We start from the raw sequence: 27,424 nt of genomic DNA, 5'->3' as shown, positions 1-27,424 counted from the left end.
AAACAGGACCACCTTGGCGCGACAATGTCCAAGGCATCGTCGTCGTCGTCATCGAATTCGTACGCCTCGTTAATCATTCCCTCTGCCGGCTCAGGATTTGCAAAGGAGTTCCTTTCTTCGTCTGCGATTTTAAAATTAATTTATAATTTGTGAGTAAATATTCGCCATGTACAGTAAAATCTGCGACTTTCAGCGTCGTCTTTGGGCTGCTCAATCACCAAGTAGGGTGGCACTTGGACCTGAGGAGACGAAACACTCAGGTCTGCCTTTGGCCACATGTCAGGCTTTTCATTTCTTTGCTCGAAATTTCTGTTGAAAAAGTTTTAAAGAATGATTGTATCTTTGTGGTCCTAGGATATGTGATACTAGATGAAAAAAATTTAAAACACAGGCGTTGGAAAAATCTAAAATTGGTTCAGTGAGGCGACCAAAGAGTTGCAAAAACTCCAAGAATGGGTTTCGGTTGCCTACTTTACAAATCTTTGATCACCTCACTACAGACCCACGCTCAACCATTTTTTATTTTCCCAACGCCAGTATTTCTATTGTGCATTTAGTATCACATATCTTAGGATTGAAAAGATACTCAATCATTCTAAAGATGGGGCTGTGTCATAGAAACAAAATTCTATTGAATTCATACCTGGCGGTCGCCCTGTAGATTTTGATTCTCCAGGTGAGAATGATGAGAGCGATGAAAATCACCATCACCCCGAAGAAAACGCAGACCCACCAGATCAGGGCGAGCTTTAAAGGTTCGTCGTAAACGTACATGGGTGCAGGCAAATAATCGTCCTTCCGAACAAGGTTCCACATTTGCTCGAGGCGAATTCGGTCCAACTGGTAGGGTGGGTTTTGCCCACTGACAAAAGCGGGCACGGCCATTTCCATCTCAATGCACTGTGCAGAGTTTGGCCAGCCCGGAGGACATTGGCGCAGATAGTAAATTAGAACGTTTTCGGCTCTGAAATATAATTTTTTATTCCATTCATAATTAAAAAATAAAATAAACATATAAATTACTCAATGGGTTTGATCAGTTTGATGTCTGAAATTCTGCAAATTTCATTCGACGCGCTTGCAACACGTTCCTTAAATGTCTCAATTTCACTGTAGAACTAAAAGAAGTTCATTTTTTTAAATATCAAAAACAAAATTATTAATTTTGATACTTTTTCTGGGTCGATTCCGCCGACAAAAACGGTGTAAGTGGGAACCTCTTCATCGGCTGGCGGAGTCGGTAGCCCGGTTGTGGTGGGTACTGTGGTAGGAGCGGGAGTCGGAAGATCTGCAATTTTCGTTTGAATAACCAGCTTCATCGAAGTTTAGTTTTCCGGTACCAAAGTTTGAATATCGCAGTCTGAACGTGACATCGCCCACATTTTCTTCTTCAAGTCTGGCGCCGAGAACCAATTTTATAGTGAAATTATCTCTCACCGGCATGGAAAACTGAATTGGCTTTTTTATTTTCCACGTGAGCAGAGCGCTCGAAGATTTGTCGATTTCAGTACCTAGTTGGAAAATGGATATTAATTTTAAAAGTTTATCATCTTAAAATTTAATAATCGAATGTAAACAATAAAATGTTTCGTTGATTCCAAAATTCAAAATATTCTATATTTAGGAAGAAATTACATTTTTCTAATAATTAACTTAGTTATTTTGGGTAGATTTAAATTAGATATTTTATTATATTTTGATTTAGTTTAAAATTAATATCACTTTCAAAAAAGCATTTTAATTTCATTTATTTTGTCCACCTTCAACTTTCGAATTAAGAATTAATTCAAAATAAGATTAAAAATTTATAGGATTAATTTGGCAAAAAATTAAGAAACAAAATTTGGCAATAAAAAAAAATGTGGAAATTTTACACCAATTTTCATTGAAATAAAAAATCATTGCCTATATGATTTTAATGTTATTTAAAATTCTCATCAACCTAAACAATTTTTCAAATTAAAGAAAAAAATTGTAAATAATTAATGATTATTAAGCACCTGGGTTGATCAAGAGATAGTCGCCCAAGTCAGCGTTCAGGTTCAATTTATCCAGCGTAATATTCACTCCTAGGCCGGTGTGAGGCTGGCCGTTGGAAGTGGAGCACGAAAAATCCCATCCTTCGGGAGGTATGACCGACGGACCCTCGATGGTGCCAGGTTTGCCAGGGATCTGCGCGTAGCGTGCAATTAATTTGTGATAAACGCTTGTCAGAAATAATATTGCGAGCAGTACCTCATTGCAGCGAACGGCGTCAGGATTTGTGGGCTCAAGTCCATTTGTTGCTGTCGCAACTGTGAATAATAATGAACTAATATATCACCGGGGCATTATTCACGCGAGAGCGCAGAACAGAAAGGGCACGGGCTAATTTATAAATTTTGAGGAGTGGAGCCGCTGAAGCTCTCAGCTGGTGTGCAAGAAGAATAATTATACATTTCTTTCTTTTTTCATATTTATATTCAAAAGTAGCATGGGAGATAAAACGGGGCGCTACATTGTGCCTCAAAATGGAATGTTAGAAATCGTATATTTGTTATTCAATTTAATGATTCAGTTAATTTCAAGTTGAGAAAAATATGTAATATTGTATTGTAAAATATAGCATAGACGCCCTTTGGGATTTTCTTAAAGAAATTTAACAGGGATTCAGAAACTGAGCGAAAAGGCAATGCTCGGAAAACAAATTGAAATTTCCAAATTTCAACTTTTAATTGAAAATCTTAATTTATATTTTGGAAAAGGCTAGCTGATGAGCTTTCAATAGGCAAAATCATGGTCCTACTCATGTGCAGGGTGTTGCCGTTTTTCTTGTTTGTTATATTTTAAATAGAATTTTTCTTTGCAAACAGATATCATAATCTGTTTGGAAAAAATTAAGATTTCCAATTAAAGTTGAAATTTGGACATTTTCATTTGTTTTTCTCACTCAGTTCCTTAATCTACTTTAAATTTCTTTTGGAAAAACAGAAACTGGAAAACACTTCATGAAAACACGACATTACTCCTAAAAAAAAGACGAAAAAAACTAACAATTAATCAGCATTGGAATTATTCAGATCTTAAACAGTAATTTATTTCAGCCCACTCATTAAAGATTCAGCATTCAGGTTCGCTTTTATACTTAAAAAAGGTATTTATCTAAGCAAAATTTTGTGTTTCTTGTAAAACCTTAAAGCCATATCAAATTTTCCAGTAGTCAAGGGTCAGAAGCAAAGATTTAGACAAATTTCTTAAATTTTGGCTCTCTTTATCAAACCCTCTAAAATTCGTAATTATTGCCACGTTAATTGTAGACTGAAGCCTCAGAAAAACAGTAATTAAATATGAATCATTTTGCCTGCCATCAATCAAAAACAGCGTCATTGTGAGGCACCAGGAAATAATTATTATTTGATAATGACAATTATTAGAGTACGCTTCAGTTATCTATGCTGACTATCGTAATTAAAGAAATGATTATGTCGCTGCAGATGGGCAAAGTTAGAAAAAAAATTAGCACATTTATTGTCATTCCTCGCAAGTAATTAAATAAATTAAAATTTCTAACATTCCATTTATTGGAGACGAAACATAAAGAACTGACATTCCATTTTAGGGCATAATGTGGGCCCCCCTGATAAAACCACCCCGAGAATTAAGAGCCGCCGCGTGTCTAATTGCTAATTAGTTTTGCGCCGTGCATCCCGCGGGGCATCGCGCGTGATAATAAGAGCAATTATCCTATGAGACGTGGATTGATTCGAATTGTAAGAATAAAATTTTCGCTCTGGGATAACAAAGTCGATGTTAAAAATTTATGGTGTGCCCGTTAGCCTTGCGCACACGGCAAGTGAGGTGGCTGAAAAAAGCAAATGCATAGTAAGTGTTTTGCAGGTGCACTATTTTAATATGTTGTGCATTTAAGAAATAAACACGCCGTCAATATCACATGTGCGAGTGTGAATTTAGGCCACGGCCTCCTCCACCGTAAGAAAAAAAACCTAGCGTTGTGCATTGTTCGGTACGTGAGCTATTTTCTAATTTGAATTAAATAAAGGCTGAGGGACGAGATAATTTGAGGAACAGATGCGTGCACTTGGCTCGATTAAAATATGCAAATCGGGCGGGCGTGCAGCTTGGAAATTGAGACCTGGCAAGGCTGCCATTTGCATGAAAAAGGAGATTACTTAAAAATTGTCTAGATCAAGTTCATTTATAATTGCAAACAACGCGTACAGCTGCTGCTTTATACCTAGGCTATTCTCAAACTGCTCACATTGTTGCACATGATAAAAAAAAAAATTGAAAAATCCACATTCAAGAAATAAATAACATTAAGTTCAATTCATTCAGGTATTAAATTCAATATTTCCTAGTTACACTTTGCTTATTTGGTGAAAACAAGGATAAAAAACTAACAATAAATCCAATCTTTTTTGAAATAATAAAATAACATTCTCTAGATTCGTGTCAGATTAGTGGAACAAAACCTATGAGTGAATTATGATCTAAAAATTAGAACACTGAAAACTCTCTAGACATAATAATGATATAAAATTGAATTAAAATAATTCAACGTCCATAAATTATTAAATCCTAGTAATAAAAAGTTGGTTTCGTTTTAAAAACAGATAGTAAATTTTTTCGTCAATTTTTATTTACGGAAATTCTTGGCTTATCAAGTATAAAGAAAAGAAAAATAGGCGATTAAGGACAAAAAGATTTTCTTTAAAATGGATTAAAGCATAACGTCGGTAGATATTCTAGAGCTAGACTTGGATTGAACTTTGAGCTATAAATGAAAACAAAGGAGTGTCAAAAAATAACAATTGCAACAATATAACTTACTATTTGCAATAAACGCAATAAAAATGAGGTGCGTTGCGGTCTGGCGTGCCATCTCGCAGGCCGTCTGATGCGACTGAATGCGTCAGGCTGTTCGTTATTAATCTTCTCTCTGATAAGATAGCTTAAAACGTTGACCAATCCATTGCATACAAGAATTGGAATGGGCTTATCTGTGACGAATATCAAGTTCCTCGTTGTTCGCTTCAAAAGTAATACATTTACAGCTATTTTTAAGCTGCCAGACAAATGAGTTGCCGCCGCAAAATGAAAAGTTTAGCGCGCGGTTTCCAGGGAAAACAGCGCAGTGCGAAGTGCACACATCGCTCGGGGGGATTTAAGAGTCTAAAACACTTTTGGTCTGCGGTTTTTGCGGCGATTACGGCAGCATTGTTCGTTACGACAGCACAGGCGGCAAGATCGATGTGGATAATTCAGGAATTCAAAGATGATTGAGATTACAAAAGAAAGGCCACAAAATTTTATTGGTGACGAAACTGGAACTTTGGGCACTTTAGTTTTACGCATTTAATTTGCAAATAATCATAATGCAAAAAGGAATCTAGCATATTAATCTCCACTTTTAGTCCACTTTTAGATTGTTAACAAAAAATAATCTCGTCTGGTGATTTATTTTAATTTATTTGATCTTTAAATTCATTTATTTTTGGCTATAATAATAAATATTAAAATGTATTTTCTGAGGATTACATTTTTCCAAATGAATAAAACTGACACAACAACAAAATTGCTTGAATCTCCACAATATGTACGCGGAGATTTCAAAAATTATTACTCTTTTTAGGTCTATGGCTGCAAAAGTATACATAGATTTTATTATCTGCTTGCAATATGGTTAGCAAGAAGTGTAATTTGAGAAAAACAGGTGAGTAGATAATGAAGCTGATTAGTTCTCTTTAAAAATTGGTTCAAAAACAAAGAATTCATATTTTTATGATTTTATTATAATTATCATTGTTTGCTTGTCCTGAATTGAGAAATAAAATTAAAAACTGTGCTGGAAATGAAAACATTGCGATGATGCAGTTGAGACAAATTAAAACATCCTAAAGTAACAGTAGATTTTATTATAAATAAATTATCACAAAAGTCTTCTTTAAATTTATATGGCTTTTTTTTTTATCAATTCTTGCACAAGATAAATAAATGATGTCGCACAAACTATTACTCATGACCTATAAGGAAAAGTGTAAGTACGAAGGAAAATAAAATTATTGCCCTTTTCAATTGGGGAAATAAATAAATTAATTAGAATATAAAAGCAGCTAGTGTAATTAAATTCTTGTACTTAAGTAAATTAATTAGTTCCTGCATAAAACTTATAGAGTTCATAAACAAAAGATTCATAGTTTCATGATTTTATCATAATGTCATTGTTTGCTTGTTCTGAATTTAGAAGTAAACAAAATAATTAATAGTTGCATTGTAAATTAACACACTGCGTTGATGCAGTTGGGGAAAATTGAGTACGTCCTAAGGTAACACACAGTAGATTTTATTAATAATAAATTAAAAAAAAAGTCATCATTAAATTTATATGGCTTTCATTTTATCAATTTTTGCACAAGATAAATAAATGAGTCACAAAAATTATTACACATCACCTACGAAAGCAAAAAAGTCTAAGTAACGAAAGGCAATAAAATTTTTGCTTTGTTCAATTTGTGTAATAAATAAATTAAATAGAATATAAAAAGTTGTGTAATTAAAGCCTTGTTAACAACCTGCAAAATTGTCAAAATAAGAGTAATAATTGATTTTATTGATAGAAAAAACACAATATAATCTTTAGGCACATTTGAAAATCCATTCAATTTTTTAAAGGCATAGAGATTGATGTATTTTATATAATATTAATTTTTATAATTATAGTTATTGCAATTACCTGGACTTTTACTATCATGGTGAAATAAAAGAAATTGATTAAAACTATTTCCAAATAAAAAGTAATTTTTTTATATCAATTAATTATTGCTTATCAGGATAAAGCAAATATCGATCATCTACTATATTTCACAGAGAATTTTTGAAAGCAAAAAAGATTAATGCAAGGATATAATTACTGCTTGGTAAATGTAATATGTAAAATCAGTTGATAATATAACAACAGACAGAAATAAAACTCGCGTAGCAATTCCAATCAACTTTGAATTAATCTGAATTCCACTAAATTCTGTAATGAAATTAATTCACTTCTTGTAAGGAGAGGAAAAGAATCTTTGGTATTCACAATAAACACTTCTCTCGACGCGACAAGATCAAGATTCCATTTCTATGGAAAGAGCCGATCCTTTCCATTTGAAGTTAAAAGGTGTCAGTGATCTTTGATCGACGGGACGATCCGAAAACACTTTAATGACAACACAAAACGAATGTTTGTGTTGACAGACTTGCTCAATTTTCACGGTCGCGGAGAAAAGAAGGCAAAATATCGTGCAGATTTGTAATTTGTTTATGGCTTAAGGAGCAGTTGCGCGTTCTGAGTAATTCTCTCTCCAGCGTGCACGGTTTTGCTCAGGGCAAGCGAGGCATTTAGGAGATCACGCGAGCTCCTCGCCAGGTACAGTCTCGGAGGGACCACTCGAGTCCAGTCCCTCTGTGCTCCACCAACATGAAGCACGGCAAGGCGCTCAACCTGCGCAACAAGGCCCAAGTTCAGGTACAGAGAAAACTTCCCTCAAATTTTTTGGTCGAATTTCACATTTGAGGGTGTGATTTGATCACAAAAATCCAACAAGGAAAAGCCGACTTTAAATTCAAATGCCCTAGAAATATTTAATAATTGTGAAATAGACGCAATTTGTAAAAGTGAGATAAAAAAAATCAGTTTATGGAGAGACAATTGTTGAATAGCTTGATTACTTACCAAGTCACACTTTCTCAGAATAATCAAAGCAATTTTTGGGTGTTGTTGGCGTTTTTTTATTTGGCAAAGGTTGCTATTTTCGTCCTCCATTTTTATAAATCTCAAATTGCACATTGTAAACCTTCTTCACCTTCAAATTTTTCTATGAAGATCGCTTACATAATTCTAAAAAAGCATTGTTTCTCCTTCGCCAATGTCGCGTGCGTCAAAGGCGTTTCATATAACTTTGGACTATAAAAATCAAAAGGTAAAATCATCTTTAATATTATCTAGGCGGCGTTTGTGATTTAAAAGTTTTACGATGGCTTCTAAAATAATCCAGGAAGTGTTGTAAATGAAGAAGAGTCAAAGTGAACCTTCAATTTGCGATTTTACGGACGTTGCGAAACATTGTCTCGACGGCGAAGCGAAAACCGGTAGAATAAGAAGTCTCGGCTGTGACACTTTGTGCACAGGTCAAAGGTCAAGGTTAGCCGCGTCGGCGTTTTCTTCAAACAAGCTTAGTTTCAAATAAGCTGACGCAAAATTCGTTCAATGAATTACAAATAAATTTTAGCAAGGGAAAATCACGCTAGGAAGTTATATTTGAAAATTCCAAAGAAAACGACGCGATTAAAAATGTATTATTTTTAATTTTGCTTACAAAATTAATCTCTCATTTTAAAATTAATCCAGAAAGGAATAGAAATGAACTTGGATTTCAAGCATATTTATTTTTGATATATCAATTTTATGCTTAAATCATAATAATTAAGACCGTGACATTGAACTAGATTGAATGCCTCTTTTTCAGTTTGAGCTGAAGTAATATAATTATAGCTCGGATCGCTTTTTTACTGCATGAACACTTGTTATAAAGACTTATTAAAACAATTCAATTTTACTGGCAACAAGGCCACGTGATTCTTGATTATCTTTTTAAAAGCTGAATGATTATATCAGCGGTAAAAGGCCACAAAAAAGAGAAAACCTGTCTGCAGCAAATAGTACAACTCTTGTATGCATTCGTGTTTGGCAAACAGCGCGAATTATTAGCTTTTCATAACCGACAAAGTACAAAACTGCCACTGAGGGATTAGCAGGAAAGATAGATATGCAAATATTACATGAAAGTCTCTTATGCGGTGAATGATCGACGCTTTCAGCACCAAAGCTATTAATAACCATGAGAGCTCTCACTCCTTGCATGTGAAATAAACTTTTAGTTTTAAGCAAGCTCAAACAATTTTTGTTTCATATTTATATGCGAATTGGATATTTAATTACGGCCAAAAAAAAAGTAAAATTGGAAAATGAGTAAAATGTTGCAATTACAAAAAATTTTAACGCGCGAAGCTGTATGTTAATCGCGCATCCAGTGCATGTACAGTGTGTTTAAAGAAGTTGCTCTCTTGTCGGACGAAAAGCGTTGAGCAACTGTTACCTGGTTTCGCACTGTACCGTGGCCAGTTTTTTTTTCCTGCTCGGAGATTTCAAAATGTAGCGAGCAAATTGGGTACGCCACGAATTTTATGTGAAAAACTCGTTCATCAACTCATCAAATTAAAAATTCCCTTGAATATGCCAAGCGCGGAGCAAAATTGATGTGGGAGAAGCAAGGCCCACCGCTTGAAATAATATTAGTTTAAATATACCTCACAGGCTGAAAATTAAGGTTCTCTTTTATTACATGGTTGGATTTACACAGCTTACTCATTCAACAATACTTGTTTAATAAATTAGTGATGCGTCCTTTTTCCTTGGAGCAAAATCATGCAATTCATTAGCACATTATTTTTTAATCTCTTCTTTTGTAATTGCAAAAAAAAATATGAAATTGAGATTTGTAATATTGCATAATATAAAATTTTCAAAGTGCTCGAGCGATGAAAAAAAAATTATTTTATGCTTGACTAACAAGTGCCCCTCTCAAACTTTGTAAAAATGAGCAAACGAGCCCAAAAAAAACGGCGATTAAAATTTAAAATATATCTGAATATTATAGTGACTGGAAGAAAAGCGATTGCACGATTAATGATAAAGGTTTTGATTAAATGAGGTGAACTCTATGAAATTTACAAATGAAAAAATAAGTTGAATTGAAAAATATTTAAAGCATAAATAATCAAATTAGTTAAAGCTCACTTTGTCATGAAATAAATAAATTAAAAAAATAATATAAAAAGTCACTTCATTGTAACATACTATTTTTACCTTTAATTAAGTAAGGTTTCCAGTGCAGTTTTAATTATTTAGTTGCTACAAACAGTTCGTAATAATATTAACAATGTTCCTATTATAGACAGCATATCTACTTAAATGGGAATAAAGTGCGTTACAAATTTTTATGATAGAAAAATGAAAAAAATTCTTATTAAATATTTAGATATGCCAATAGTTTATTTTTAAATTTATTTACTAAAAATTCAAACTTGTATAAAAAATCACTTTACAAATTCAGAAATTCACAAACATTACTTAAAATCATGTAATGATTATTGAAGGCGGAAATACTGATGACATTAAAAATGAAAGAGTCTATGACACACACGCACGCGCTGCACAGAACAATTGACAATTAAAAGGATTAAAATTATGTCTACAGGTAATTATTTCCCGCTAATTTAGATTATATTTGACGACAAATTTACAAGATTGTTTTGGTTTCATTACCTTTTATCTTGTCAAAAACATAAAAAATATAAAAAACCTCAGCTTTTACTGCCACTTGAAAACTTTTTCTGCGGAAAACGTTCAATCTAGGAATAGCTATGCAATTTTTTATCTATGCATAATCGCCTAAAATGGGAAAAAAGAAAACAAAGCAAGATAAAAAAACGTAGATAGAAAAACTTTTGTCATTGAAAAACCGACTGTGTGGCACAGTGGCTAGTGCGCTTGGCTGATAATTTGGAGGCCTTTGGTTCTATCCTGGCCAGGGTCAGGGCTTGAAAAAGTTCTAATTCTGACCGGCTAGTTCACGTACAAGACTACAGAAAATCATAGGAGGTGCATTAATCACTGCGACAGGCAGATTCGGGAGAAATTGCAGGCATTTCGTCTGCAATTTCGGCTATGCTGTCTGGTGTTTTCTGCGGTTTCCATCAGACATTCCAGGCGAATGCCGGCATAGTTCCCATTCATAGGCCGCTCACCTTCCTCATCCCTTCAAATTCCCAACATACAAACCCATCCTATGCTCCTCTCTCCCCGGCCCAGTGGGTCGCAAGGTCACCGTGTTATCGGCCCCAAAAAGGGGAGAATCCGAGTTATCGGCCCTTGCGATTTAGCAGCCTGTCTGCTACCGCTGGTGCCTTTCCCAAGAGGGATAAACAATTAAAAAAAAGAGGACACAAAATTTATTGATGACCAAACTGGAAATTTGGGAACTTCCATTTGACGTTTAATTTTAAAATAATCATCCAAATGGTCCACTTTTAAACTCTTACCCAAATTAATCTGGTTTTTCGACAACCAAAAGTTTACTTCTATAATTATAACATTGAATAATAAATTTTTCTGTGTCTTGCTCAGAATAATTGATAATTAAAAGCATTCCGAACGATTTCCAACCAAGATTCGGAAACTGAACGAGAAAACCGATGCTCAGAAATGAAATTAAAATGTTTGAATTTCAACTTTTGAGTGGAAATCTTATTTTTTCTTTTAAACAGATGTGAAAATCTATTAAAAAATTATTTTGTTTTCCATTTAAAATGAAGAGCATGTCTAAAGCTGTCATTGTTTCCAGCTGATAAGTAGATTGACATGAATTTTATAGAGAAAAAAAATGCAATTTTATTTAGTCCAAGTATAAAGTACGCATGAAATTGTGCCACGATGACAAATTTCTGCGGAAGACAATCAATCTAGGAAAAGTCGGTGCAATTTTTTCACTTGCGCATCATCAGCCGAATTTGAAGAGGGGAAAAAAGGGAAAAGGAGGCGTCGATGTGCGTGATTGAGCGAGCAAAAATCGGCGGATAGAAAAGAGAGACAGACTTTCGCGGACTGGGGGCGGCGCGCCGGGCCGCGCCGGTGGGGAGCCGTGGGCAGCCTCGGCCCTGCGTCGCTCCACTCTCGCAGTTATCATGCACTAGCGGGTGATGCAGGAGACAACAACGAGTGTAGGGTCGGCGGCGCCGCAGCAGCAGCAGCAGCAGCTGCAGGTGGCGGCGCCGCGGCGGCTGTCCGGGCAGCCGCCGCCGATGCTGCGCTTCAAGATGTCCTCGATGGAGGAGGAGAACATGCTGGAGCGGCTGCGGCTGGCGCTGCTGCGCGAGTGCACCGCGCGCCTCACCGCCGAGAACACGCCGCGCATCACCAGGGACGCCTTCCGCAGGGCCTTCCTCGAAAGGGTACGTTTTCAAGCCGGCGCCGCTCCCAAGCGCCGAATCTAGGTTAACAGGCGCAGGTGCCTGGCCCCGGGGCACGCCGCACTAATTGCGTCAGCGCGCATAACTTAATGGGCGCCCACGTGCATGTGTCTCTTGCTGGACACGCCGAGTTTTAGCCGCCGCGATTCATTCACCGCGCCATTTGCATATAATATGAATAAATAATGCATGTTCGTTATGTACACGTTGAATCGCTAATTTGTCCAATAAAGCTGTTCAGACGCTCTTGGCAGCTGTGCGAGCAAAAAAAATCAACAACGAGTCCTGCTTGTGGTCTGCGCAGGAAAACAAATTATTGACAACAATCTTTTTATGTTGCAAGTCTGGTAGTTATTATCATACATTTTTGCTCCAGCAATTTTTAAAGAAGGGATTCAAGTAGTAAATAAAATATTTATATTTATTAATATTTGAAAAAATTAATTATTTTTCCTCCAATGAGAAAAATTCAAATAAAACTACGATTTTTGCAATGAAATTTTAAAAGCCTTAGAGTTTTGTAAGTTTTTAACTAAATCTGGCTGCCAATTCTCGCCTTTAATGTAATTTTTCTTTATTTCCTGTGCGGGATATGTTGTGAGAGAAGAAACGAATTGAATTCAGATGATTAATATTTTTCCAAATCAAACAATTATTTGGTTAAATTTTTAGGATTTTGCATTTCAACAAAACTTCATAAACAACAAAAATAATGAACAATTTACTTCTTAAAAATCAAGTTTGAAATTTTTAGATAGAATTTATATGATAATATTGATTATGCAGAAAATTATACAAATCAATTTCAAAAAACAATAATATTTGTTATAATTTTTGAAAATGTAAGAAATCCAACGCTCTCTCTTATTAAATTTTCTTTAATTAAAGTTGTTAAAGTTATTTTCCATAAATGCCGCAAAATTTTAGTTCAGATAAAAAAAAAAACAAATTTGAATAAGCTCTGGGAAATCTCCAAACGCAAGAAATTTGAGAAGATTTACAAGTTTTCAGTTAGGAAAAAAGAGCCAATATTTGTTAGAAGAGAAGTTTATAGCCACATTTAAAAAACAATTTTAATCTGCAAACGTATAGTAAGTTGAATTAGTGCCAACTGGCTTGACTGCTAAATTCTGAAGCAACAATCGGTACGGAGCGACAGTTACAAGTGAGCGCGATAAACGTAATTATTGTCTTCTTAATGTCCATTAACTGCGGAGTCTGTTTGAGACGAAGTCTGAGTCGGCTGCGTTCATTGAGAGCCGGGAAAGAGGCACAGTTGGAGGAGCACGTCTTTCGTGTCTTCCCGCCAATGCGCCGCAGATAAATCAGAAAACACACAATAATAATATACACTGAATGGTCAGTGCACGTCAACGTGCTATCTGATCAGGAGGTCGTGTGTTTTGTTATTGTTACGACTATTATGTTATCTCCTCCGACTTATGCTCGCTGCGAGTGCTCATGAGCGCGCGCGAAACACTGCCACCGATCGGCCTATTCTCTGCATTTATTTGTTGTCGTGCACGTTTCCTATCTTGTATCAGCCGAACACAAGTCAAATTATTGCAGGATTAACTCTTTGCCGCCGAATATTAATGATCGCCGCTCGCGGAACAAAACGGCAGCCACGAAATGCACGCATGCAATGCTCCATTGGATTTCAGGCAGGTGATTAAATGTTGTTCTTGCTTCATAGCCTTTATAAAAGAAAACGTTGCTTTTAATGACATTAATTAATTAAATTGCATTAAACCGTTTTAAAACAGAAAAAGTTGGAAAAAATCAGTAAAATTTAAATATATTTTAAAATTGTTTCATTTACGTCATTCTCCATAATAGAAATGACAGAAAACGTGCGCATTGATGAGGATATTTACACTGAAATTAAAACTTCTCAGCCTTTTCCCATAGGATCTACGTTAATTTTTGTACGTTGACTCACCTATTGATATTATTTTTCCATCTTAATTGGGGTGACGTGAACGTCATTTGGTAAAATCTTTATTAATTTTGGTCTGGTTGACTTCGAGAAAACAATTAGTTTCGAACATTTTGAAAGTTAATTATGAAGTCTTTTCTGGTTTTCTTTGTTTTATTCTTGAAGGATTTACAGTTGTAAAAGATAAACCTTTCTACAGAAACAAAAATTTAAATTATGATTATTGAAAACATTTCTACTTTCTATTTCAAACTTTTCAATCATAATTTAGGTTATATAGGTTTTTTAATATATATTTGTTGCATATTAATTCTTTTCAACTAAATTTTAACTTTTACTTCTTTATTAGAAACGATTGCATTGAATTATACGGCAGCTTTAGAGGGAAATGGATGAGTAAAGATTTATTTGCTTTTAGTCTACTCTAAATTTTCACACAGGCAATACTTTAACTGCCGCTTCCAGTCGTAAACTTTTATCTAGAGCATTATATAAAAAGCGACTGCGCCGCGTTTGTGTGTTGTCCTAATCACCAATTCATTAGTGCCGCGGCACAATTAAAAAGATTTTGTCGGCGCACTCGAAGGGAAACTCGTATATGCGCCGCGCGGTAATCATCATTAGAAAACACACGCTCAGTCAGACCCAGATAAATCAATAACAGCGCAGGCGAGAAGAATAGCGGCTAATTAGTTTGAGGTTACGCTGCTTCTGCCCTAATACGCGATAATCGGCCGAGCCTCAAGTGCTGAGCAGGTGGGGACCGCGAGCTGCACTAATCAGAACACGCTCTTTCTTCAAAAGGCAAACTTGAATTTTTTTTCGGCTGCAGCGCGTGCGGTTCGTGCCCTTTTGAGCTCGTCAGGTCAGCACCTTGCTTGGCTAACGATTCGAGAGTCGAATTATTTTTTATGTTCCGAGAGAGTAGATTTTTACCAGATAATGAGATAATTAAAAAAGATATATATGTGTTCTTTCACAATGGTCCAATGTAGCTGGATAATTATATTTCACATTCTTCCCGGTCCGGTTTGTTTTCTCCAAAAGTTCTGGCTATGCAAACATTGCTCGAGGTTCCAGGAAAGTCCGAGCTGAATGAATTTTTTTTCCATGTGTGTGTAAAAAAATATATTATTTGGATTGAGAGTTGGTGGCCTCCGGTGTTTGTGCTCGCGCGGTGACGCAACACGGAGCGAGCGCGTAATCGGAGCGCTGTGTAGTGAAGGGCGATGTAATCCGAGGATTTCGCGATGTTGCAGGCATCGCATTTGCAGATTTATTTCACGCAATCCGCAACAATTTGCGCGAGATGTGAGACTCGGTCAATTATACGTTAAGTTTCGCCTGCTCCGAAGAAACATTTATCTTCATTTACATCAGGAAAATAAATGAATCGACACTTAAATGACCCGCGCCAAGTGATTTATCATGCTTGAAAGCATCACAACACAGACTCGCGGCTGAAGGAGATTAACGCTGAATTTGGCGAAACCGGGCAGAAAAAAGGGCGAGCCATCAATCACCGCAATTAAGGATAATTACAAGATCTCAGCACTCGCGGCCCTACAAACGTGTAATTGAAAAGTGACTATTCCGAATATCAAATTAAGTAGCGCGGTCAAGGTCGCACGCAGAACCTGATTTTCTACAACAGATTAAAATAAAAAAGCATATACGTAAAAGAGAGATGTGTTTGCAGATTACAAAATAGAAAAGCGAGTTCGTCCGCGTGGGTGTTTGTACTTGATTTTTATATATGAAGTGAGATGGGATTTCCTCCGAGAGTGCAATAAAATGATCTCTCTGGTGTTATGAATGAAGTGCCTGTGGTGAAATGAACGCGCGGGTATCCGAGTAAAAAAATTATTGAAACGCGGCGGGCGAGACGGAATAAACGGCGGCATTATAATCCGACTGTTTGAAATGCATTTATTTTCGAGACGCATTGACCTGCTTTTCAACTTAAAGTGCGAAAACGGTCCGTCAGTTTCTGATTTAATTGGAGCGATCGTGCCTGATCGCGGGCGTAATGGCGCGAGGTGAACACATTCAAAAGCCCTTTCATTCTCTAGCTGCGTTCTTTTATTTCCAACTACTGGTTCACGCGCCATTTCTGACCGAATTTGGTCAGCGCCGTGCAGTGTAAGGAGATTTTTTTTCTTAATCGGAATTTCCTTACAAAACGAAAAAATGGAGAAAAACCTTGTATGCGGCACTTACCTTTAATGAGTCGCCGCCGCTGCTCCATCCTTGACATCTGGAACATAGAAAGAGTTTGAGGAAAAGGTGTCTTGGTTTGTTCATTAACAATTTCCTTGTGGATTTGAAAGGAGTCATTAAAATTTGTATGCACACGTTTCAAACTAAATTATTTATGACTAAACCCATGCACAAAATCAATCAACGCTTTGACGTTGGCGCAGCGATTGCAAGTCCCTCATTAATTTAAGGTTTCTAAAGGCGCTAGATTTCTATACTTTAAAAATTTGAGAAAATTATGAGTACGCAATTTCAAAATTTTACTAAATTTCCAAATTTGCAATAGATAATTAATATGTTAAGTTGAGAAAAATTTTACATAATAAAGTAAAATTTTTAAATTTTACATAAAGTAAAATTTTTAATTAATTTTTACCGCGCTACACTTTTATTATTATTGTTGTTTAATAGTCCACATTGTTACAATACATTTTTAACATTCAATCGTTGAAAAAAGTTTATTATTAAAAAAAAAAATGCTGAAAAAAACTGGAATCACCAATTTTTGCTAGATCTCCAAAGATCAAAATGACACCACACGCCGCAGTGAGCCTCAGATGACTAATTGTAAGATACAATAATATTTTTTTAGTATTTTGATAGCTTTTTTCCCTCAAGATCCAAAGATTTAAAAAAAAACATTGATTATTCTAGCGAATTAAGTAAATAAGTAGAAAATTAATAATTTAAATTAAAAAGTTCACCATTCAAAAGTTTCTCAAACAACACTAAGTGAAATTTTTTCAAACTTTCTGTGAATAATAATCTGCTCCTAATAAATTAAATCTTTGTTCATTTCTCGAGCCCACGTTGGTCATGTCGTTCTTGTGTTCTAGAATTTTTAATTCTAGAAAAAACTAGCAGTTTGCAAAACCAACAACTCTAATTGGCAACCTTGTCCGCCAACCACAAAGAGCACAAATATTATATAATGAGATCGAAAAAACTGCGCCAATAATCAGCGCGATTGATTCAGCAGTTAATCTGCGCGCCCTTGGACTAGTAGGTGCACTCTCGGTTTCAAGTGCAGCGAGTGAGAATGTGGCAGAATAAATTATTTTCAACATTGGCCGATAAACGCGGCTTATTATCTGCCTGCCCGTTCCACAATCAGCCACGCTGGTCCAATAACAATAATTATGTAATGACGGACCGCTTGCGTCACCACACCTGCTGACCCCCCCCCCCCCTCTATAGCAGAAGAGAAAAAAATTATATTGTTGGATCTTGAAAGAGGTCAAATTATTTTCGATTGAATGAATGATAAATTGTAATTTGTGGGTTTTGCATGAAAGTCTCTTTCAAGATGCGATCGCGGCACGATATTGTTTCACCTTGCCCCGGTCGCGATCGACTCAGCAAGACCGATCGGCCGCCGGCTGCGGCCGCACAGAAAAATTCATCTCCGGCAAACTCTGATTTTATCTCGGCCCGGCCGCAAATAAATTACTCGAACGGGCAATATTAATTAAGAACCGCCTTGGAATTTTCCTGCAAAACTCTTGCGCAACAATGCCGGGCAATTTATTTTTTCGGCCTAATTGATTGGTTTCGATTCATTGCACGCGGCCTATACGCCTACGAGCGGATTGTTTTTCGTATAAATTTTTCGCAGACAATCCGGGTTAATCTGCGCGGCGCGGAGCAAGCACGAGATGAGTCAGCGCGATTTAATATATGGAGAGATTTGTTGGTCTGAATTGGCTCTGACTGACATATCGCGCATTACGAATGACAACGCGCGCTGCCAGCGCTGTTTGTTTTCGTTCCTCCGAATTTACTATTCAAAACACGATTATGAGACATGGCACATAAATAATGTGAAATAATGCTGGAATTATACATGCGGGCTCGCCAATCTGGTACCATTTGGCCCGAACCGCCGGCGTTTTACATCCGAATTTGCATTTTAATTGAAATCAACGCTCTGTCTTTTTTCAATTAATTCAAAATGTTATGTGAGATTACGGTGAACACGGTGAAATCGGAATCGCTGGAAACAGCAGGAGATCGACTTAAGATTACAAAATTCCATTTTCATTCATTTTAATGCCACGTTTTTTTTATTCCGTTAAAATTGCAAAAGTTTTTTAGTAAAATTGAAATTGACTTATGCATTTCAACGAAAAACAATAGAAATTTTTTATTCATTATTCCTGTGTGTTGACCTCCAGATCTTTCAAAAGCAGAGCGGGAGTTTCTTTCAGTTCTCTCCTCTGAATCATTCATTAAGAGTATTATTTGTACAAGGTTTAGTGCCACTCCTACTTTCAATATTCAATCATATACATTCAATGAGATTATTTATGTGATGTTGTTAATGTAATGGCCGCTGTTGTTCGCCCCACCAAAAAAATTAAACATGTGCATGAAATTCAGACAGTTTTCATCCATTATAATGAATTGACTATATATATTTCTTAATTATTTATTACTTGCATAATTAATCTGTTAAAAAAGCATTTGTAATTAAATTTCTAAAAGAAAATAAAAATAAAACCAGAACTACTTCGCCCTTTCAGAGGTTGAAGCCTTTCTTGGATTAAAATTAGAATTAAATTTGTTACGTTTTCATTAAACAATCTTAATGAAATAATCTGGAACTATCAAATTATTATATTCTATTTGTATACCAAATCAAAATTCCGGGCAGTTTTCCAGGCAACTTTCTGCTCGACCGTGTGCTACAGTTGCTGGGCAAATGTAAAAGTTTGCCAATCAACTTGCGCGGCTGTTGCAGGCTTTTAAACTAGTCCGAATTCTTTCTCTCTTTCTCGGCGGCTTTACAAATGTGTATTTGCACGCACAGTGACGTGAACAACTCAAATGAGCACTTCGTGAATTACGCAAAATAATGCCTTTGAAAGCGAGCGAGCGGCTAACGAACGTGCCCAATTTCGTGCATATTATCTTCTCCGAATGGAAGCGAAGGATAATCATGGTTATCTTTTTTGTTGGCCTAGACGTACAAAAGAAAACAATCGGTTTTGACGTGTCTCTCCTTCACAGACCCCCACATTAACCGATCACAATTCTTAAATATAGCAGCACGTCCCTCCCTGTGCTAAAAGCTGCAAAAAACTTTTTAATGTATTCCAATATGCAAATGACTCTCTCGGGAGTCGGTATTTTATTTTTTATAAAGCGTGTGTGTGCATATAATATGAAGTGAGCCGAGAGCACGCGATTTTGCAACGTGAAAAATGAGTTGCGGTGCGTTTTCAATTACACACGACATGGAGGTTAATGGTACGATACGGGGAGGATAAATAAAAGAAGTCGGATCGTTGTACAAATATAGATTTTCCGGCGGTGGCGAGAACGAAAGGCGAACTGTGTAAATTGTCCGCGCCGCGCTACGACTTTAAGCAACAAAAGATTCGGTTTTGCAAGCAAGTGGTCAGCTCACTCTGGATTGGAAGAAAAATGACGTCAGTCGGTGCCCTGGGGCGGTCTCTTTCTCTAACCAACCTGTATGTTTTTCTGCCCACGTCATAATTTATTGCAGCCTCAAAAGAGTAAAATGCTCTGCTGAGAGGGAGAGCAGCTCTGCTCCTTGATTACGTCGCTCTCTCGTGTTGTAGAAGTGATTTTAATTAACATTTACACAACCCTTTGCATGCAACCTCAAAACTTCGCCAATATAAGCGGTCAAGTGGCTTGGAAATGGTAATTGGACAAATTGATGATGTTACTTTCAAGCTCTTCGAATAACCGCCCCGAGCGTGAATTGAACCTTCATCTGCTGTTCAATTTACTGCGCAAACCTTTTTCTTTCTTCATCCTTTTGGATTTAATTGGAATTTCAAGTGCCAAGGAAAGTCGCGGACCCCCGCGTACTCGCGAGTGAATTGAAAACAATTAGGACTAAATGTGTGTGTGTGTTAAATTCTGTATAAGGCGCTCAGCTATTGTTTAAATAAACTGCTGCCGACTGTTGACAAAGAAAATTGGCACCGTCATTAAAAAAATTGTCGCAGGACAAAAAGTCATTCATTTCTCAACGGCAGCGCAGTTTTCTTTCTAATGTGGTCACGGCCGGCCCTCGAGGAGCTTAAATTAAAAGGCCGATGAATTTGGCGTGCGTTGGCTCACACTCTGCCGCAAATATGTCCAGAAAATCAGCGTGCGTGTGCACTCAGAAAACTTAGGCTCGTCGCTGCACTAGTTAGTGCTGTGGCTGCTCTTATGTGGGCTCGTCACTGCACTATTAGTGCAGCCACAGCACTAACTAGTGCTGCGACGAGCCTAAGAGTTTTGGGTGTGTGTTCTATATCTATTTAAAAGTGACCCAATCGCGCAATTAGAACAAGTATGGCGTGCGCAGATTGATGACATTCCTGCGCCGCCAGCTTGCAAATTAAAGAGCCAGAGGTGCTAATGCTTTTGCACAGGTGCACACAAAATTAATTTTGGTTGGTCAACATTGCTTAATTTGGTGCCGATGAATCAAATTTTAATTTTTCATTAATCCAAGACTTTAAATTAAAAAAAAAATTTAAGTTAAATTATATTTTTATGTAAAATTAACATCTTATTTTTTGCAAAATTTAAATTCCAACGAAAAATGAAAAATGGAACTGTAATAAAAACTAAAGGTGTTTTTTGTATCCAACAACAACTAATTGGGAGGAATCCATAAAAAATTATGGGATAATAAAAAATCCAGAAATTAATTGAGAAAATGAGTCAGGCAATAGCTTCATACTGTGATTTTGCCAGAAACTTCCAGGGCAATTTTATTTTTTATTTATTTTTTTTTTAATTTTTTTTTTAATTGTATTGTTTGTCTAAAACTCTGATTGTGTTTTTTTTTAATAAGATTTATTTATTTAATTTATTTAGATGGTTTTAAGCGATAGGCTGAATTCATTTGACGTTACTTATAAAAAAAATTTAAAATTTAAATTCAAATATTTTCTAATTTATTGGATGTGAGGTAAATGAATTTATATTAATAGAAAAGATTTTTCCATGATTTTTGACATTTCTGTTTCTCTTACATATTTGAATAAATAAATTTATATATTATTTTTTTTTAATTCTGTTTATAATGAATGCATAAAAGATCAAGAGCATACGTGAGAACTCAATTTCAGCAGGGGATAGGTTTTGTCTTGGTTGTCCTGGAAAAAAGCGAAATCGTGTCAAGATCTCTGGCTCAATTTGGAATAAATTCCCTTTCTTGAAATGCACCTTACTTGGCCGCAACACACATGCATATAATGCTGAGGTGCGATCGAGTCGACAACAAAAGGCGTCATTTGCGAACTTATTTAGCCTGTGTGGTGTCAGGTGTGTGCGGGACAAAAAGAGCAGCTCAATAATGTTATTACTGCGGTTCACACTGGCGGACGCGCCATTTTGAATACAATATATAATTACGCATACAATTTGCAGTGAGCCGCGTGCAGTGTCGAAAGCGGGCGATTTACTTTCTATGTAATTAGCGTCCCGGCCTGGCCACAATGAAAAGCAATTTACTCGCTGACAACACAAACACTCGCGCGCACTGCCATTGTGTCCTTTGACGACTCAATTTTCCGAAAAGCTTTTTTAATTATGTTTGTTGATCAAAGTCGTCTCAAGGCGCGCCGGCTTCATTAAAGCGGGCTTTTGTATTACGGCTCGGAAAAACGGTGCTTTCGCGCAAATCTCTCTTCCCAAGTGGAAAAAAAAGGAGTCCCGCAATAGGGCCGAAAAGAACAAGGCCGAAAACGGCTGAGCGGAACAAGGCCGAAAAGGAATAGGGCCGAAAAGGAACAAGGCCGAAAGCTGAAAAATAACCGATAATCGTGAGCGCGTTCAGCTCAGCAAACATTTAAACTGAAGATCCTTTGCGCGCCGATACTGAAATCCATCATGCGGCCGTTTCGCATTGGAAAATTGAGGAAAATTTAAAATTTTTTGTAGAAGATCTCAGCAAAATATTCTTCATTTTAGGCGAGACACATATCAGAAAATCACAGAAATATGGGGGAAACACATCACAAGATAAATTGATCTCTTGGACTGCATAAAAATACCATATTGCATCGGAACTCTGAAACCACGAACATTTAAGAAATTATTTGTCCAGAAAACTTATATTACTTGTTATGTGTCGTTTTTTTCTTCTTTTTGACTTAAATGTTTCCATTCATGCTCTATAAATTTTTGATGTCTTTTGACATATTGATTCAAAATTTCCATCATAATTGGAATCATATGAACGTGGTTTGGTGAATTTTTAATCAAGTTTGGTCTGGCCAATTTTGAGAAAAAAATTATTTCGAAAAATTCCCATATGAAACAATGTAAAATTTCAAATATTCAGTTTAATTAATTGGGTGAATTATTTGAGATTATCTCACAGTTTGACTTATAAATACAATGATGATAAAGAAAATTGTGTGTCTTGATCCTGATGTTTTCTGAAACGTCCCGTTTCTTGTAGGGATGACGGGTTGACATATATAGCACGGTAATAGATGCTTCCCTAAAGAAACCGGTTCTTCCTATTTTGTTTGCACCGGTATTTCGGCCTTGTTCCTTTTCGGCCCTATTCCTTTTCGGCCTTGTTCCGCTCAGCCGTTTTCGGCCTTGTTCTTTTCGGCCCTATTCCGGCACTCCAAAAAAAATAATCGAGATCCTGCAAAAGGCTAAATATATAGCAATCTCTGTTGTAAAATGCATTTCACTGAGCTGGATTTACGATTATTACCGCACGGTCTTGAAGGAATTACAACAAATTACATTTCATATTTCGCATGCCAGGTGCAGCGAGAAATCTGACCTGGCGAGAGGCGGCGTGGATATATAGATTTAATCAACTTTGATAGAGCTTCGGGCCCAAGGGCGATCATTTTTCTTTTCGCACACACACATGCATGCATCGTCCAATTCGCCAATTTCGCTCTCTCGCGATACAAATGGATGTGTCTGCGTGCACGTAATTCTCGCGTCCCCGCGAGTCCAACAGCAGGCAATTTCGAAATTTTATTTTTTTCTTTATACACCGAGTCGTATAATTTGTTGCTGACGAGCTGCTGCGTGAATTGCAGTCAATAAAAGTTTAGCGCACGAAATCAGAGCACGCGCGTTATCTGCGCGCGACAAAGAAATGGGGCGGCGAACTGAAAAGGACGGAGACGACAATAAATCGAGGCGAGCCACGATTTTGCCAATTTCAGAAATAATTAGATTGGGTGGGGGGAACAGAGCACAATTGTACGCTGAATTGCAATGTTTTGCAATAGTTCAATTTAAAAGTACATTTTCTGCAGTCAAACGTGTGATTATTTTCTATTGTTTCAACAGCGGCCTATTGTCATCATAGGCGTTAACGAAAAAAAAGGTTGAAATAACAAAAAAATTATTTCTATCATCTGCTAAAAAAAACAAGTATTATGTGGGCTGAATCGACCCAGTTAAAAAAAAACTATTTACATTGAAGGGATTTGGATTTATGTTGGGATTTACAAAAAATTTAACATATTAATTCTACGAAAAACTAATTTTTTATTTACTCTCATTATGCCAGTTTGCAGCTTGTTCTAATTCTAGGAAAAAATATTGAAATATTAATTTAGACAAATTTAAACCATTCAAATTGTTGTTTTTTGATCAATGTAGAGTGGTGTCTTTCTTTAATTGTTTCTTAAAGTGCAAAGCAGTTTCAAATTTTAATTTTCAAGAGGTTTTTACGAGGATTTACTGAAACTTTGCAATAAAAACTTGGCTTTAAAGAATGCAATGTATACGAAAATTTATACTTTTAATTAAGAAATTTTCAAATCCTCAAAATTTTATCTTTTTGTGTCTGATTTTGACTTTTATTTAAGAAATAAATCTTCAATGACTCAAACATTAATCTTTTTGTGTTTAAAAAGAATCAAAAACGTAGTTAAAACCCGGAAAATTAGGGCAAAAAAAAATAAATATTTGAATCATAGAAAGTTAATTTCTTAAATAAAAGTTAAGTATTTAGTTGCAAATTGTGTTTATTGATAAAACACAAGGGCAATTGCTGTATTTAATTTAAAGCCAAGTTTTTCTCACCCAAATTCAGTAAAACCACGTAAAAAAACTCCAAAAATTTAAACCAGCTTTTCTTGCAAATGCAAATTTCTTTCTTTGTTTAATAATCATCGTGTTTTTTTTTAAACATTTATCAATATAATTAACAAGCTCCATATCGTAATGTCAGTTTAGCCCTGGGCTAAGTATTTAAATCGACAGCACGGATTGTAAATCAATATTTAAGTGATTGTAATTTATTTATATTCCGAAAATGCAAAACAATCATAATTTGTGCATGAGCAGTCGGTAATAAAATTTTACGGTTGTTTCGTACGAGGTTTTCCAAGCGAAAAACAATTGATCATTGAAGCTTATAAATCAACGCACAGATTGGCAGGTAGATTATCTCTCATGTGTGTGTTATTTTCGCAACGCCTTTTCATTATCCAATTCCGCGCTCTCTGCGGACAGGGTGTAATTCTCGCGTCGAGTATTATGCGCGCCGATAAATCACCGGTGCCTCATCTCGACTATTGTTCACGCTGCACACGGTATAATGAGACTTAATGATCTGCCTTTTATCAACAGGATTTGCTCGAGCGGCTCTTCAGGTTATTTGATCACGACCGGGACAACCTATTGCAACAAGAAGAGTGGGTGGAATTTCTCAAAGCCAGGTTGACGTAAGTGGAAATAATTCACCTTGCACCTTGAGAGAGAGAGAGAAGATCTACGCCAAATTGAGCACATCGCGATTCCGCTTTTCGAGAGAGACGCGACCGCGAGAATCTCGCGAGGCTTGCGTAACGCTGAGAGCAAATCTTCAATCATTATCTCACACTGCGCGTTAAAACTGCTGCTCTCAGCCAATTTCAACACGGCTTTGATTTTATATTTCCCCAGGTGCAGTAGAAAGGATCTAAATTAAATTTGGCCAAGAAAATCGTTTAGTTCTAAAAAAGCTTTAGTATATAAAAAATTTATTAAAGTATTTTTTGAACACATCAAGATTTTTTTAATTGATTACAATAATTTGGGAAAATTGCGTTGTAATATCTCATTTAAATTTAAATGATTTATTGCCTTTAATTAATTGCTTCCATTGAAAAGGCCAAAGATCACATTAATAAATTCTCCGACTCCAAATTAACTTGTCTCTGCTCAAAATTAAGAGCCGGAGCCGTTTTGAATGGAACAATTATTTACGGTGAATGATATGATGGACACGCAATCGGCGATTTTGCATAAAAATCTCGTTTTCCGCCCACTCGGCCGCGCGTGTAATAAACACATTAGCATTCTCGTGCGCTTTGATTAAATAAGACGGCAATTGTTGTTCTTTTGATGACATTATCTCGGGTTGTCATCTCAGCACCAGCACGCCGTCTCTCTCTGAATTCAAATTCGCATTGTAATGCACAAGGCGTAAAAAATCCAATTTATTTGCTCAAAGCTTTGAGAGCGCGCGCGCCAGCCACACCAACAAATAAATAAATGGCGTTTATTAACGAATGAACGACGCGCTGTTGGCACCGCAATCGGACAATCGAATTTTCGCTCTTACAAATGCAGAGAGACTTCTCGCGGTGTGCTCAATGAATAATTTATTATTCATCTGCGAGTGAATCGATCGACGCAGTGAAAGGTTTTTTTTTATAATGTTTGCCCTGAAATTTTGGTGCTCGCAGAGATGAGAAGCAGGTGGATTTCGCCGAGCAGGTCGAGAGCGTGGCTTACGTCTTGTGCGGAGATGACCCAATTACGCTGGAAAAGTTCTGCGAGATATTCAACGCCAAAGGGGTAAGTGCGAATGTAAAAGGAAAATTTAGTACCTCAAGTGATTCGGCAACAGGTGCTAGATAAACTTTACCGGCTGGTGGACCTCGACTCGGACGGAGTTGTCACTCCCGAGCAAGTAATCGAGTTCATTTCAAACATCAGCAGTCCTCGGTATGGAACATTACGAAAGGTGCGAAGAAATATAACTTTTATTATGTACTCTCTCAGGCCCTTGGCCGGTTTCGACGCCGCGAGCCTCGAGTGGCTGGAGCAACTTTTTAGGCAAACGGTCGGCGACCAGAATGAAATCAGGCGCGATGACTTCAAAAAGATCGTCATTTCTAAAAACGTATTTTAAAGATTTTTTTCTTGAATGAAAAATCTAATTAAACTTTTCCAGCCCTTTTTCACGGAGAGGGTTTTCCAAATTTTCGACAAGGACAACTCGGGCACAATTTCCCTGCAGGAGTTCATCGACGCGATGCACCAGTTTGCAGGCCAGAGCACCGGTGACAAAATCAGGTTTCTCTTCAAAGTTTACGACCTGGACGGTAAATAAATGAGACCTTTTAACGTGTCCGTAAACACGCGCAGCAATATAATTTGACGATTATTGCTGACGAGTAAGCACTTCTTGCTAAACACGTTTCTTTTTTGTTCGTCCGATTCAGGCGACGGACTCATCCAACACAAAGAGCTGCAGCACGTAATGCGAGCGTGCATGGAGGAGAACGGAATGAAATTCAGCGAGGAGCAAGTCGAAGACCTGACCATGGCGTTGTTTGAGGACGCGGACGTCGAAATCAGAGGCGCCATCACTTTCGAGGCGCTCAAAGCTCAACTGGAAAAGCACGACGGATTGCTGGAAAACCTCACCATCAGGTTTAACAATTGATTAAAAATGAAGCGGACCGGAGAATGATTGAATTAATTTCCAGCATCGACCGATGGCTCGTCCCGCCAAAGCCCAAACCAACCCCGAAATCAATTTGGGGAAAATTTCTTGCAATGAGACCTTATCAGCTCAGCCTACCCTACATGAAAAATAATTATGTCTACCTTGTCTTCCTCGCCGTCTTTCTTTTAGTGAATATAGGACTCTTTATTTCTCGAGCCATCCAATACCGGAAATCGAACTGGTACACAATTTTGGCAAGAGCTTGTGGTGAGTTGAGCAATTTTTATTTTTCAAAAATTAGCTTGAACACTGAAATGAGATTAAGCCTTTTGCCATAAGATCAATGTAAATTTTTTATGTCAAATGACCTTTTTATTCTTCCATCTTCATTCGTTTTCGTCGGCCCATTGTGAGAAAAATAATTATTTTAGAAAATTCCCATAAGAAACTATAAAAAATTTAAAAAAATTTTAATATTT

At 36.7% G+C, this 27,424-nt stretch overlaps 2 protein-coding genes across 5 annotated transcripts in view; one reads left to right on the top strand and one right to left on the bottom strand.

The window, feature by feature from the left end:
* LOC132196432 (uncharacterized) overlaps positions 1-27,424 on the bottom strand; it is a 37,392-nt gene that overhangs the window by 444 nt on the left and 9,524 nt on the right. The window contains exons 2-10 of one of the 2 annotated variants that reach the window (XM_059619089.1): positions 16,229-16,265; positions 2,236-2,294; positions 2,001-2,172; positions 1,341-1,511; positions 1,173-1,288; positions 1,024-1,118; positions 644-964; positions 173-309; positions 13-121 (exon numbers count right to left, since the gene is read on the bottom strand). In XM_059619089.1, coding sequence (XP_059475072.1) covers positions 13-121; positions 173-309; positions 644-964; positions 1,024-1,118; positions 1,173-1,288; positions 1,341-1,511; positions 2,001-2,172; positions 2,236-2,294; positions 16,229-16,265 — 1,217 coding nt within the window. Of the gene's footprint in view, positions 1-12; positions 122-172; positions 310-643; positions 965-1,023; positions 1,119-1,172; positions 1,289-1,340; positions 1,512-2,000; positions 2,173-2,235; positions 2,295-4,830; positions 4,894-16,228; positions 16,266-27,424 lie in introns of those variants that run through there. The other variant, XM_059619088.1, reaches the window with a different exon arrangement.
* LOC132196431 (NADPH oxidase 5) overlaps positions 7,380-27,424 on the top strand; it is a 28,993-nt gene continuing 8,948 nt past the window's right edge. For 2 of the 3 annotated variants that reach the window (XM_059619086.1, XM_059619085.1), the window contains exons 1-8: positions 11,785-12,051; positions 24,857-24,951; positions 25,957-26,068; positions 26,121-26,218; positions 26,276-26,396; positions 26,448-26,598; positions 26,719-26,929; positions 26,986-27,212. In XM_059619086.1, the coding sequence (XP_059475069.1) occupies positions 11,800-12,051; positions 24,857-24,951; positions 25,957-26,068; positions 26,121-26,218; positions 26,276-26,396; positions 26,448-26,598; positions 26,719-26,929; positions 26,986-27,212 (1,267 nt within the window). In that variant the 5' untranslated portion in view covers positions 11,785-11,799. Of the gene's footprint in view, positions 7,508-11,784; positions 12,052-24,856; positions 24,952-25,956; positions 26,069-26,120; positions 26,219-26,275; positions 26,397-26,447; positions 26,599-26,718; positions 26,930-26,985; positions 27,213-27,424 lie in introns of those variants that run through there. The other variant, XM_059619087.1, reaches the window with a different exon arrangement.

The sequence above is a fragment of the Neocloeon triangulifer genome, unplaced genomic scaffold (genome assembly GCF_031216515.1).
Source record: "Neocloeon triangulifer isolate White Clay Creek 2 clone unplaced genomic scaffold, ASM3121651v1 ptg000012l, whole genome shotgun sequence".
NCBI lineage: Eukaryota > Metazoa > Arthropoda > Insecta > Ephemeroptera > Baetidae > Neocloeon > Neocloeon triangulifer.
Note: the sequence above shows the minus strand (reverse complement) of the source record. Positions and strands in the feature narration are given on the sequence as shown.